Source organism: Trichechus manatus, unplaced genomic scaffold (genome assembly GCF_000243295.1).
Source record: "Trichechus manatus latirostris isolate Lorelei unplaced genomic scaffold, TriManLat1.0 scaffold00151, whole genome shotgun sequence".
Taxonomy (NCBI): domain Eukaryota; kingdom Metazoa; phylum Chordata; class Mammalia; order Sirenia; family Trichechidae; genus Trichechus; species Trichechus manatus.
The window spans coordinates 3,036,403-3,049,992 of NW_004444087.1; the positions used below are offsets into that span (position 1 = coordinate 3,036,403).

Consider the following 13,590-nt stretch of genomic DNA (forward strand, 5'->3'; position numbering starts at 1 on the left):
GGGTGGGGCTGAGGAAGGGGTGCAGAGGGGTGCCTTTCATAACAGCTGGACTTTTGTTGCCTTATGTTGCTGTGCCCTGCCCCCTTTTAAACTGAGTTCCTGGTGCCCCTTTGGGATGAGAATACTCTTCCCAGGCCCCCTGCCCCCATCCCCTACTTGCTCACGGAGGGGCTGGCTGTCCTCCAGGGCCGCTCCCTCAGATGCAGAGCCATTCTCTGGTGGCTCAAATTCAGACTCTCCCCACCTCGGCAGTGTGTGTCACTGCTCTGTCTTCCTGCAGACACGCAAAGCCTTTCTCCGCGCTGGGCAGCTTGGGCTCCTCACCCGGCCCCACTGAGTCCATGGCTCTCATTGGCCAGGGAGAGGCTCCAGAGGGTTCTGGCTGGGCCACTGGACTCTGACATGAGGCCATCCAGTGACAGCAGGATGTCCTGGCAGCTGCAGGGCCCTGCAGGTGGATGGGGGCTCCCGCTAGCCGCACCTGTGGCCATGGCCGTGAATCCGGAGTACCCAGAGGGGTCCTCGAGGGTGTGCTTGTTCTCCTGTACTCTGTTCAGATGGTTGTGTGGGGCCCTTGGGCAGTGAGCTGGTGACCGTGAGCACGGAGGACCCCTGCCGCCTGGAGTACAGAGTGCCCTTCCTGGACCCAACTTGCACTCTCACCACCAGGTCCAAGCTCCCCTGGTGTGGTGGCCGGCTGGAAAGCACCAGCTGGTCCCACTACACTGTGGGGCACTGAAGCAAGCCTCAGAGCACAGCACTTGCCAGCAGAGGCTGTCAGCCTGTTTTGTCTGCTCGCAGCACCTCTGAAGCCCCTGGGCAGTGGAGCTGCCACCATCCCTCTCTGAGTCCTTTCCTCGTGCTTTGCTGGGTCGGTCAGTTCTATGCATGAAGCACTTTATCAGACTGCAGAGATCAATTACCACCCCAAAGAACTGGCATTGTTTACTATGATCTACATTCCAAGATTTCTGTCAATAAACCCATATAGACAGTTGTTACACGTATCTGTGAAAGCCAGGTGAGCTTGTTAGTGTCTTCTGTGAGTGAGTGGCCTGCCCCCTTCTTCCTGGGGGTTGGCAACAGTGAGAATGGCCCCATTCCCTTGGGCTCGGGAGGACTGCTGGCTGGTGCGGCAGTAGACCTGGGTTTGACCCGGAGCTTAACTATTCCTCAGTTTCCTCAACTGTACAAAGGAAGAGTCACAAAAGGTGAAGGGGGTAAGACAGGAACAGATACATGTTCTAGCTGCCTCCATGATGCCAGCTGGAACCCAGTGGTGCGTGCACATGCCACACCTGGCTCTCCTGCACAACCTGTCCACAGCAGGCACCAGAGACAGCTAGAACAGTTTCTCCCCTCCTGCTCTTGCCCTGGGTAGTGTGGTCACAGCCCAGCACAGGCCACTCAGAGTGCACGCCCGCAGCTTCCTGGAGACAGGACTGGGCTGGCTCTGGTGCCACCCAGTGAAGAATGCTTAATTTAAAAATCAAGATATTTATTTTCCTTTCATCCAATTGCGTGCCAAACAAGGAAGATTAGTCAGCCCAGCCCCCTGATCCCACTGACTCCAGCTCTCCCGGCCAGACTGTGGGCGCCCCCCCTAGAATTGATCTACCTCACACAGCATGTGTGCCACGATGGTGTCCTGGCCCTGGAATTGGAAGTGTCCAAGGAACTTCTTTTTCTGGAGCAGGAGTGGGAACCAGTAGCTGTCATCAGGCCACATGTCATCGAAGGGGATCTGATCCAACTGGAACCACTGCGGGCGCATTTCTGCATAGAAGGGAGATGTGAACCGGCCCTGTGTGAGGAGTGTGACCCACCTCCCTGTCCAGTCCCCATGCCTGTGGTCCTCACTGTACAGAAGGTAGGCTCCCAGGGGTGCTTGGATGCCTTGGCCAGCACCATGGACCAGGCTCAGGTGGGCAGCCTCCCTGAGCCCCACCAGGTTCAGGTTGCCAGCCCCTTGCCACCTTGGGAGTTCTATTCCGTCCTGAGGTGGGAGAGGGACACTCACCGTCGCTCTCTGTGGGCGTCCCCTGGACGTGGTCAGTGCAGAAGATGTGGACGTCCATCCGCTCGGGGTTGCCCACGAACTCGAAGGTGATCTGGCCCACCTTGTGCAGCGTGTCCGCCGTAAGGCCGCTCTCCTCCCACAGCTCCCTAGGGGGCGGGGACGGATGGATGGAAGGAAGCTGTCAGTTACAGCAAGGCGCCCGTGGCCACACACAACCCTGGGAAAGGCACTGGGGGAGGACGGGGTGGAGGGTTTGTTGTACCTGCGGTTCCAGGGATCAAGGAGGCCACTGATAATGAGACAGCAGCCCAGCTGAGTTTGGAATTGTCTGGGGAGCTTGTTAAATCTGACTCCAAGGTTCTGGGGAACGGCCTGGAATTGCCCACAAGACCGGGGGGCACGGGCTCACAGTACCCCTCCTTGCTTACGTGTGACAGGCCAGGCCTGGCTAAGGGAAGCTGCTGATCTGGGGTCTCCTGGATTAGTGGTAAAGCTGGGACTGGGACTATTGCCTAGTTCTGCGATGTTTGTGGGGGTCCCTGTTCTCCAGGCCCTATCCAAAGCCTGTCTGCCTAGTATGGGCAGTCTCACTCTTTCTTGGAGGGCACAGCATCAGCTACAGGTTTCTTTTTTTGAAGTTGTATCTCACTCTGGTTTTGTTGTTGAGAATATACACAGCAGAAATACACCAACTCAACAATTTCTACATGTACAATTCAGTGACATTGATTACATTCTTCAAGTTGTACAGCTATCCTCATCCTCTTTTTCTGAATTGTTCCTCCCCTATTAACATAAACCACTGCCCCCTAAGCTTCCTATGCAACCTGTCAAGTTGCTCTTGTGAGTTTGATCCCGTATACTTCTTTAAAAGAGCACAATGCTCAAGGCAGACATTCTTTACTAATTAAGCCAAACTATTGTTTAAGAAGTCAGTCACAGGTTTAGTGTCTCTTTCCTGGAGGCACTGTTGTAACTTGCTTCACCTCATGCATGTGTCGATCATACAAGCCAAGGGCTTTGGGCTGCCTTGTTGCGGCCCCCCTTCCTTCCAGCCGTTTCTTCGGACACTTTCGCCACCAGCTAAACCAGTTGTGCTTGGGGGTGGGGTGGTAAGAGGCTTTGTTGGACCACCTGAGGATCAACAGTATTGAGCAACCTGAGACAGGCCATCTGATGCCTAAACATTAATAGAAGACTTCCCTCATATGCTGATACTGCTGCTGATTTACAGATGTTTTTTAAACTATACGGGCCCCTGGTGGAGCAGTGGTGGAGCAGTGAGTGGTTAAGCGTTTGCTAACCAAAAGGTTGGCAGTTTGAATCCACCAGCCACTCCATGGAAACCCTATGGGGCAGTCAAGCCAATCTAGGAAAACAATACCCATGAGCTTATTACTATTACCCAGACGGAACCCCTGCTAACATTTCAATGTTCCTCCCTCTGGTCTTTCGCCTTAAAAAACCGCAAACATATTACACATACTTTATAGCTTTTATTTTCCACTCAGGAGTTTCTGGGGGGCACAAATGGTTAAGTGTTCAGCTACTAACTGAAAGGTTGGTGGTTCACATCTACCCATCGGCACCTCAGAAGAAAGGCCTGGTGACCTACTTCTGATAAATCAGCCACTGAAAACCCCACGGAGCATAGTTTTGCTGTGATGCACAAGGGATCATCGTTGACAGCAGCTGTTTTTAAAAAATTTTCCATTCAACAATAGATGAGTGCCTAATACTCTACACCTCGTGTATTATTTAATAACAGTGTAAACTTTTGGGTATCATGAAAAACCGTGATGAGCATCTCTGTAGATAAACTTTGTACTGCAAAGTTCCTCCCTCTGAATAAATCGTTTATCATGTGCTCATGTCACTTACTGGAAGACCTACTACGTGCTTGGTACTCTGCGGGGACTCTGTGAGGTTGAAGAGCTGATGCGGCTGTGAAACCAGTCTGTTTCTCCCTTTAGAGGTGTTTCTCACTTCCTCATTGCGCTATGTTTATTTTTGTTTCTGTAAAAATATTCTGATTATGTCTGACCATTTACAGGTGCATGTAAAAGAAATTGCTTTAGCTTTAATCTCCAAGTTATGTTAGAGACACACAATGCAGGATTACTTTCCGTGTCTGTAACAAGGAGTCAGGGAAGCCACTTTGCTCATTTAAAAAAAAAAAAAAGAATCTTTAGGTGAAATCGTCTTATTTAAAATGATGCTTGAACTCTGCCTTGACCTTGACCTGGGGAGGAAATACTTCCATCCATTACCGGTTCAAGGAGCCCTGGTGGTGCAACGGTTAACTACTCTGCTGCTAACCGAAAGGTTGGTGGTCTGAACCCACCAGCAGCTCCATGGGAGAGAGACTTGGGGATCTGCTCCTGTAGACTACAGCCTAGGAAACCCTATGGGGCAGTTCTGCTCTGTCACATGGGGTCACCATGAGTCAGAATCAGTTCGACAGCACCTAACAACAACAACATTGCTGATTTGGATGCACACACCCAAGTGATATTTGGGAGGCTGGAATTTACTCACTGAGATGGTTAGTTAAAATCAGATTGACCTAAAAAATGGGTGTATTTTCATTTGGGGGGTGTAAATGGCTCCCCAATTAAATGCAACAGATGCTCTTGGTGGGGGCCCTCACTGCCTCGCTGGCAGCGGCTGGTGGATCTCGTTTTTTAAAAAGCCACATACTGATGGAATTTTTTGACTAATTTTAATCTTTCCGAGTATGTGGCAGTGTATGAAATATAATTTCCTTGGTGGCAGGCTAAAGCTCCATTTCACAGGCAGGGATAATTAGACAGACGGTGGTGACAGTGTTGCAGTTGCGCTAAGCATCTGATTGTACTGCTGCGATGCTCAGTTCCACAGACGGCGCAGACGGGGACCAGGATGAGTCATAAATTCAACAGAAAAATGGAGCAGCCAAGTGCTACTGTGGCTGGGGAAGGTGGGCGAGGCTTGGCAGGTCTGCTCCCAGGCCTCCTGAGTGGCTGCGTGGTTCCTCATCTGTGGGACGCGGGGGCTGTTGTAACATGAGTTCCTTTGTGTGGTCTTTTGCCCTGGTTTTTCAGAAAAACAGCCGTTTTTTTCCCCTAAGCCCTGGATTTTCCCCCTAAACCCTGAGGAGTTAACCTTTGCCCTGGTTTTCTACCCCAGAGAGTTTGTTCTTTTGTCCAGGTTGATTGACATTTCCTGGGTAAGCTCTAAACAATCTGGTTTTGATACTTTTGGTTTAGCCCTGGGCTGCAGTCTGCCCTGTGATTGGTCTACTCTATGCACACTGCAGGGATTGGTTTATTTACTATGCAAATTCAGTGACTTGTGGTCCACTGAAGGGATTGGTCAGTTTGTGGTCCTAGGAGGGCCATGCTTTGACATTTACAAGAAGTTCCTAAAACAGTAAAACCTTTGAAAGACGGAACCTGTGTAAGGTGAAAACCTGTCAGAGAAGGAAAATGCAAATATTTTCCACTAATAGAGAACAACAGAAAAGTGGTAAGACTGCATCCTGTCAAAGACAGAACACTTGCGAGACCCAGAGAAACAAGGTGGTCCTGTCAAGTTCTAAGTCTCACAGGTTTCAGTATATAAGCAGCCAACCCCACAGAGGATTTTAGAGGTGAGAAGCGAGGAGGAGCACAGAGATGAGGCAAAGAACCTCCTAAAAGAGCTTTAACACACGTCAAAGGTTTTTAAATTCAAGATAGTGACAGGCCCAGAAGGGACCTTGTGGCAGAGTTGGAGGTGACAGCAAAAGGAAGGCAGCTAAGAGCTGAGCAAGCTGCTACACTGGCTATGAGCTGGGCCAGTTTGCAGTGGACAGGCTGAGAGCAAGGAGGCTGAAAGCAGAGAGGCCTGCACAGCTGAGAGGGTCCTGTCCTGAGGGGACCTACAGGCCTGCATGGCCGAGAGGAGGTATGCATGACTGAGAGAAGGGGCTGCCTGTTTGTAGAGTCGAGAGGAGCTGAGACAGCTGTCCCACACTGAGACAGGAGGCATGTGCTCTCCACTTTGGGAGATCCTTCCAGACCTTGCCTATGTGCTTCCAGATTCTGATCCCGAGTTGTACCCTGTTAGTTCCCTAATAAACTACGTAACTGAGTATGGTCAGTGAGTTCTGTGTGGTTATTGCAAAGAATTCTCGAACCCAGCAAAGTAGACACTGCTGGGGGGTGGAGGGGACTGCTGGTGTCAGAAATGGTGAAGAAGTTAGAGAGTGGAAGCATGTCTGACCTCCACCTCACAGGAATCAGCTTTGTGCTGATGGTGATTCTCATCCCTTGGGAATTTAGGTGAATCCTGACACTGCATTATGGCACCTCCCTGCTCTTGGGGTTGTCAGGGAAGGACCCTTCGAGACACACCGTGGACCTAAAGCCCACCCTACTCGGCCTCACAACCCCCACATCCCCAGGAAGAGGCAGAGGAGGAGTGGGTACCCCTCCTTAAGGCCCCCACCACACCCCTGCAGGTGAGCCAGGAGGGGGTATTCATCTGGCTCTTGATCTCCTGATGCCAAGGAGTCCCCAAAGGCCGAATGAAGCTGGCCCATTCTCGCCCACCAGGACTCATTCCTGTGGCCCTTTCCTGGATATCAGAGGCCATATCAGCCTGGCAGGGGGCCCTGGCTGCCCTCCCCAAGGACCACTGGGTCCTGTTGATGCGAGAGCACCTGGGCCTCCAGTCTTACTCTGTCTGCCCCAAAGTATCCTGTTGCTCCCGTGTAAGAAATCTGGGGAGCCTAGCAGTTGACAGCAGGCTCTCATACCCACAATGGAGGGCACAGTAGTCCTCAGTGGGTTCCTGCCCTCAGCTGCCTGCACACCAACACCAGGCTGGGCACCAGTGACACAGGATGGGAGAGAAGGGTGGGGGGCAGAGAGCCAGAGGGATCCTAGGGAGGAAGGGGGGGTACCAGAGAGAAGGGGAGGCAATGGGGAGGAGGGTAGACCACGGGGGGTGGGGGGGCTTCAGAGACAAAGCAGGGGATCCCAGAGGGAAGAGGTGGCCCTGCAGAATGGGTCCCAGGGAGAAGGGGGGTCCCGAGAGAAAGGGAACCTGGAAGAGAAAGCTCCTCAGTGCTAACCCAGGCCTGTCTGGGAGCCTGCACAGTGCCTTGGGTGTGCACAGCTGCTTTGTCTGAGCTGCTACAGAGTGTCTGGCCTTTGGTGCTTGGCTTCCAACCCCAAAGCGTGAGGTCTGTCCTGCTGTGTGCAGGCCCCATGGAATGGGGAGGATGGCACCTGCTGGCCCACTGCCCTGAGTGTGAAAACCATGACTGAGCAGGCTGCCTCCAGGACCAAGGTGCCAAATAGGAATTCCAGGTCAATCAAGATGAGGAGCTCTTCAGCTCTGGTCTGCACGCTGGCCCTTTAGCCACCCAACCCTGGCTGCCTTCATGAAGTGCTAAAGAGCACCCAGCAGGACACCTCCAAACTGCAAAGCATGAGTAACCTCTAAGAGGATAATTGAGACCATTATAATAAAGCTGTGAGGAAATCATCTAATTAAGCAAAAAGGTCTGAACAACAAAAAAAATCATTTGTTTTCCGTCTGTTCTGTGATTTGCGGTGAGATCGTGGACAAAGGAATGAGGCTGCAGGCGATGTGGCTGCTGGACAGTGAGCACCTTGGGGGCTGACCGTCTCATCCATCTCAGAATCCCCAGTGCCCAGCACAGATGTGGTACAGCTCTGATGAATTTATTCATCCACTCACCCACCCACCCATCTATCCATCCACCTACTCATCCATCCATCCACCCACCTACCCATCCATCCATCCACCTACCTACTTATCAATGCATCTATCCACCCATCTCTCCCTCCATCCATCCATACCTCTACCCTCTCCTCACCACCCACCCACTCATTAATACTTACTTAGGGCCCACCCTGTACCAGGCATTGGCTTAACATTGGACAAGAAAACAGACATGGTTCTACATCATATACTCATAACAAAGGTGACACTGTAGTGCAGTGGGGAAAACATGATTTTTTTTGGTCAATTGAATATTTCTATGGAATCTTGATCCCTATTTCACATCATACACAAAACTCAATTCCAGAGGGATTGTAGCTCTAAATGCAAGAAGTAAAATAATCTGTTTTTAAGAAGAAAACTTAGGAAAGTATCTCCATAAGCTTACGATAGGCAAAGACTTATAAGGACGTAAAAAATGCTAACTCTACAGAAAAGAATGATAAATAAGATTACATTAAAATGATAAACTTGTTTATGAAGTATCATCAAGAGTAAAATGGTAAGCTACAGTGTGGAAGAAGAATTCTGCAATACAGGTATCTGAGAACTTGCGTCTAAAATGTATAAAGAACTACAAGTCAGTAAGAGACAGCACAATAAAAAAAACAAGCAAAAGACTTGTGCACACATCACAAAAAGGACATCCAAAGGGCCCCTAGCCATTGAGAAGGGGCTCAACTTCATTAGTCATCAGGGACAAATTAAAAACACAGTGAGGTACCACCACACACCTACCAGTATGGCTAAAAGAAAAATACCAAGTGGTACTGAAGATTCAAGGAGCTCTGGTGGTGCAGTGGTTAAGCGCTCGGCTGCTAACCGAAAGGTTGGCAGTTCAAATCCATCAGCTGCTCAGCAGGAGAAAGATGGAGCAGTCTGCTTCCGTAAAGATTTACAGCTTTGGAAACCCTATAGGGCAGTTCTGCTCTGTCCTACAGCATTGCTGAGTCGGAATCAACTCCACAGCAGCAGGTTTTTACAGGTTGAGGGTTCACAGGAAGCAGAACTCACACACACCTGGTGGGTGTTTAAATCAGTACAACTATCACAGAAGATGCTGGCCAGTATCTCCTAAAGCTGAACGCCTACATTTCTCATCTTAGGTAAGTGGGCACCAAAAGACAGGGATAAGACTGTTCACAGCAGTCCTGCTTGCAGTAGCTCCACGATGGAAACGACCCAAAGACCCACCAAGAGTACAGATAAAGTGTTCACACAGCAGGGAGAATGAATGAACCACAGCTACACACCGCAAGATGAACCTCGCAGTGTTGCAATGAAGCCGGCAAAAGAGGACATTGCACATGCCCCGTGTGTAGGCTGTTTCAGGCCAAAGCCCGTGCACCGTAAGGGAGGGCAGGGTTGGTGACTGATCTCTACTTGGTGACCCAGGTGCTGGTTACAGAGGAGGACCCCTTCTCAAACGTTCACAGATTAGGACTGGCTCACTTTTCTACATGTGCTCTACTGTAGTAAAGACTTGACTTAAAAATGTCTCTGTCCTGGCTTTGAGAAGTGCTCCTGAGGGAAGACGGGAAAGGGGAGCCATCAAATGTAATCAAAGAAGGTGAGAGTGCAGTGAAGGAAACCAACAGTACAACACTTATGGAAAATAATGGAGAGGGGAAGGGGGCCAGCCATCTTCTCAGATGCCAAGGCCGAGGAGAAGCCAGCAGGTGAAGAAGCAGGAAGTGTTGTGGGCAGAGAGAGCTGCTGTTTGTGGGTCTGAGGTGGGAGACAGCTCGATGTGGCTGAGGACAGAAAGAAATTCCTCCATGTGGCTAAAGTATGGAGGGCAGGGGCAGGGACGGGAGGGTGCTGGGGGGGACGTTGTGGGCAGAGAGCAGCCGTTTGTGGGTCTGAGGTGGGAGACAGCTCGATGTGGCTGAGGACAGAGAAATTCCTCCATGGGGCTGAAGTTTGGAGGGCAGGGGCAGGGACGGGAGGGTGCTGCGGGGGACGAGGCCAGATCACGCAGGGGCTTGATGGGTTCGCCGAGCACAATTAAAATGTCTTAAAGCCATTAAGACAGACAAGCCCAGTGAAAAACATGAGCAAAGACTTGAGCTTTAGTGTATGTGTGTGTAAGAGACTGTGTGTGCCACTGTATGAGACTGTATGTGTGTGCAAAAGAGTGAGAGAAAGAGAGAGACTGAGAGAAATCAGAGACAGAGAGAGGGAGAGGAATCAGACTCCATCTGGAAAGGTCACTGCAACCCCAGGTACTGGATGCAGAGGGCAGGGTGGCAGCAAGGGGACATTAGGAGGCTGCTGCCCTGGCCCAGGTGAGGCGGGTGGTGGTCTGGGTGAGGCACGGAGGGAAGAGACCACACGGACTCGGGTTATATTTGGGGATAGAAATTACAAGCTTCCTGCCCTGTACTTATGTTTCCTCCCCATCTCACACTGAGGGAAATCCACCCTGACGTGTGATGCTTCTTATGCCCCACTCAAGAAATGAGTCAAGTGTAGAGGGCAGGAGGGAAAGTTCCTCAGAGCCTTAGGCAGTTCCTAAGAAAATAAACCAGGCTGCCTTGGGCCTGGATGTTGAGTCAGCCAGGCCTCCACCTTTGCACGGATTCTGGATGGATGTGTCCTTGCTGCTCTATTTCTTTCTTCTTGGCTCTTCTGCCCAGAGGGAGGGCAGGGCAGGTGCTGAAATGGCCCCTTCAAGGCTCCTCTGGGCCAGTCCCCTCTCTTGGTCTTGCCCTTCAGGCCCTCCCTGACCTTCAGCCAGGCCTACCTGCCCCCACTCACCCTCAGCAATACCCAACTCCTAGACACACACCCCAGTTTCAGCTTGGGGGGCTAGTCAACCTGCTTTCCTGCCTTCCACCTTTCCAGCCGGCCCTCTCCAACCAGGTCAGGGCCTGGGGGAGTTCCGCCTAGTGTAGGTAAGCTCCACCTTTTCCCCCATGCCCCCAGGCCACTGGTGCAGACCTCCTTTACGCACACTGTTCCCTGAGCCTGTGGCCAGGTGAGATGGGAGCCCATGGGCAAGGCTGTGACTGGCCTTGTGCCCAGTGCCTGACATGGCAGCACTCTGGGCATGGGCGCTAGATAACCAGCAACCAAGTGGATGGTCTCCACAGAACAGACATTACAATGGTTGGCAGTGCTGACCCTGGGGCCGAACTGTTTCTATGGATATTCTGCTGTTTCTTCTGCATACTCCCCAAGCCTGGACGTGGATTCTCACCAACTTGGGACTTTTCCCAGCTACACACCCCAGCACAGGGCCAGTCACATCTACTGTCACTCGTGAGACAAACAATCAAATGTTTCAGCTTGGCAGCACTGCTGGGCCCAGGACTCGGGGTAAGTCCCACGCCTAAGCTTCATGCAGGGTTTTCCAGACTCAGGGCCGTGACCCAGCAGTGCGTCCTGCCAGCAACTTGGGGGAATGGCCGGCAGATAATAATGTTTAGGGCAGTGGGAGCGGGGTATGGGGAGATACTGCTTAAGGGGCACTGAGTTTCTGTGAAGGGTGATGAAAAAGTTTGGAAATGGATAATAGGGAGGTTGCACAATGTGGGGAACGTAATTCATGTCACTGAATCATAGACATAAAAAAGGTTGAAATGGCAAATTTTTTGTTATATATGTTCCGCCACAACAAAAGTTTATTTTTTTTTTACTTAAAAAAACTTAATTTTAAAATATTTCCTACTTTAAAATAGAAAATATTAGAGAACAGTTTTATGTAGTAAGTGTCTTTGTTATGGATTAAATGTTGTCACCAACAAAATGTGTTGGAATCCTAACCTCTATACTTGTATATGCAATCCTGTTTGGAAATAGGGTTTTCTTTGTTATGTTAATTAGATCATATCCGAGTAGGATAGGTTCCAAATCTAATCACTTCTGAGTTATAAGAAGAGCAGATTAGACACAGAGACACACACGGGGGGAAGACAGATGCCACATGAAAATCATCTACAAGTAAAGGAACCAAGGAACCCAGGAATAACCAGGGCTACTGACACACACTCAGCATGTGTCATGTGACAGGCACTATTCTAAATCCTTTCTGTGTATTTTCTCATTTAATCTTCATAAGCATCCTAAGATGTAGGTACTATTCCTGTTTCTATTTTTCTTTTTAATTTACAGGATATGATTTAATTCAATAAAGCTATCATTCTGAGAAGCACACCACGTTCAAATTTACACACCAACCACTAAGGCCAAGGATGAAGAAACTGAAGATTCTGACCAACTTCTGCGGTCTGAAATTTATCAAACATGCAATCAAGATGTATTAATAATTACTGGTGACTGGAATGCAAAAGCTGGAAACAAAGATGGATTGGTAGTTGGAAAACATGGCCTTGGTGACAGAAATGATGCCAGAGATCATGTGATAGAATTTTGCAAGACCAACAACTTTTTCATTGCAAATACCTTTTCAACAACATAAACAGCAACTACATATGTGGACCTCGCCAGATAAGAGTATACAGGAATCAAATCAACTACTTCTGCGGAAAGAGATGATGGAAAAGCTCAATATCATTAGTCAGAACAATGCCAGGGACCAACTGTGGCACAGACCATCAATTGCTCATATGCAAGTTCAAGCTGAAGAAAATTAGAACAAGTCCACCAGAGCCAAAGTATGACCTTGAGTTTATCCCACCTGAATTTAGATACCATCTCAAGAATGGATTTGACGCAATGAACACTAATGATAAAAGACTAGGTAAGTTGTGGAATGATGTCAAGGATATTATACATGAAAAAAGCAAAACGTCATTAAAAAGACAGGAAAGAAAGAAAGGACCAAAACGTATGTCAGAAGAGACTCTGAAAGTTGCCCTTGAACGTAGAGTAGCTAAAGTGAAAGGAAAAAATGATGAAGTAAAAGAGCTGAACAGAAGATTTCAAAGGGCGGCTGGAGAAGACAAAGTATTATAATGAAACGTGCAAAGACCTGGAAATAGAACACCAAAAGGGAAGAACACACTTGCATTTCTCAAGCTGAAAGAACTGAAGAAAAAATTCAAGCCTCGAGTTGCAATATTGAAGGATTCTATGGGGAAAATATTAAATGATGCAGGAAGCATCAAAAGAAGATGGAAGGAATACAGAGTCACTGTACCAAAAAGAATTAGTTGTCATTCAATCATTTCAGGAGGTAACATGTGATCAAGAACTGATAGTAGTGAAGGAAGAGATCCAAGTTGCACTGAAGGAATCGGCAAAAAACAAGGCTCCAGGAATTGACAGAATACTAACTGACATGTTTCAACAAACACATGCAGGGCTGGAAACACTCACTTGTCTATGCCAAGAAATCTAGAAGACAGCTATCTGGCCGACTGGCTGGAAGAGATCCATATTTGTGCCCATTCCAAAGAAAGGTGATCCAACAGAATGCAGACATTATCGAACAATATCATTAATATTACACAAAAGTAAAATTTTGCTGAAGATCATTCAAAAGCAGGTGCAGCAAACATTGACAGGGAACCGCCAGAAATTCAAGCTGGATTCAGAAGAGGATGTGGAACAGGTTATCACTGCTGATACAAGATGGATCATGTCTGAAAGCACAGAATACCAGAAAGATCCTTACCCGTGTTTTATTGACTATGCAAAGGCATTAGACTTGAGTGGATCGTAACAAACTAAGGATAACATTTCAAAGAATGGGAATTCCAAAACACTTAATTGTGCTCACGAGGAACCCATACTCAGACCAAGAGGCAGTTGTTCAAACAAAACAAGGGGATACTGTGTGGTTTAAAGTCAAGAAAGGTGTGTGTCAGGGTTGTATCCTTTCACCATAC

General features: G+C 49.0%; 1 protein-coding gene across 1 annotated transcript in view; it reads right to left on the minus strand.

Annotated features, from left to right (window-relative positions):
- Positions 1 to 1,278: 1,278 nt before the first annotated feature.
- NUDT1 (nudix hydrolase 1) overlaps positions 1,279 to 13,590 on the minus strand; it is a 15,648-nt gene continuing 3,336 nt past the window's right edge. Inside the window, exons 3-4 of the mRNA XM_004385965.2 lie at positions 2,021 to 2,166; positions 1,279 to 1,776 (exon numbers count right to left, since the gene is read on the minus strand). Coding sequence (XP_004386022.1) covers positions 1,604 to 1,776; positions 2,021 to 2,166 — 319 coding nt within the window. The 3' untranslated portion in view covers positions 1,279 to 1,603. The remainder of the gene's footprint in view (positions 1,777 to 2,020; positions 2,167 to 13,590) is intronic.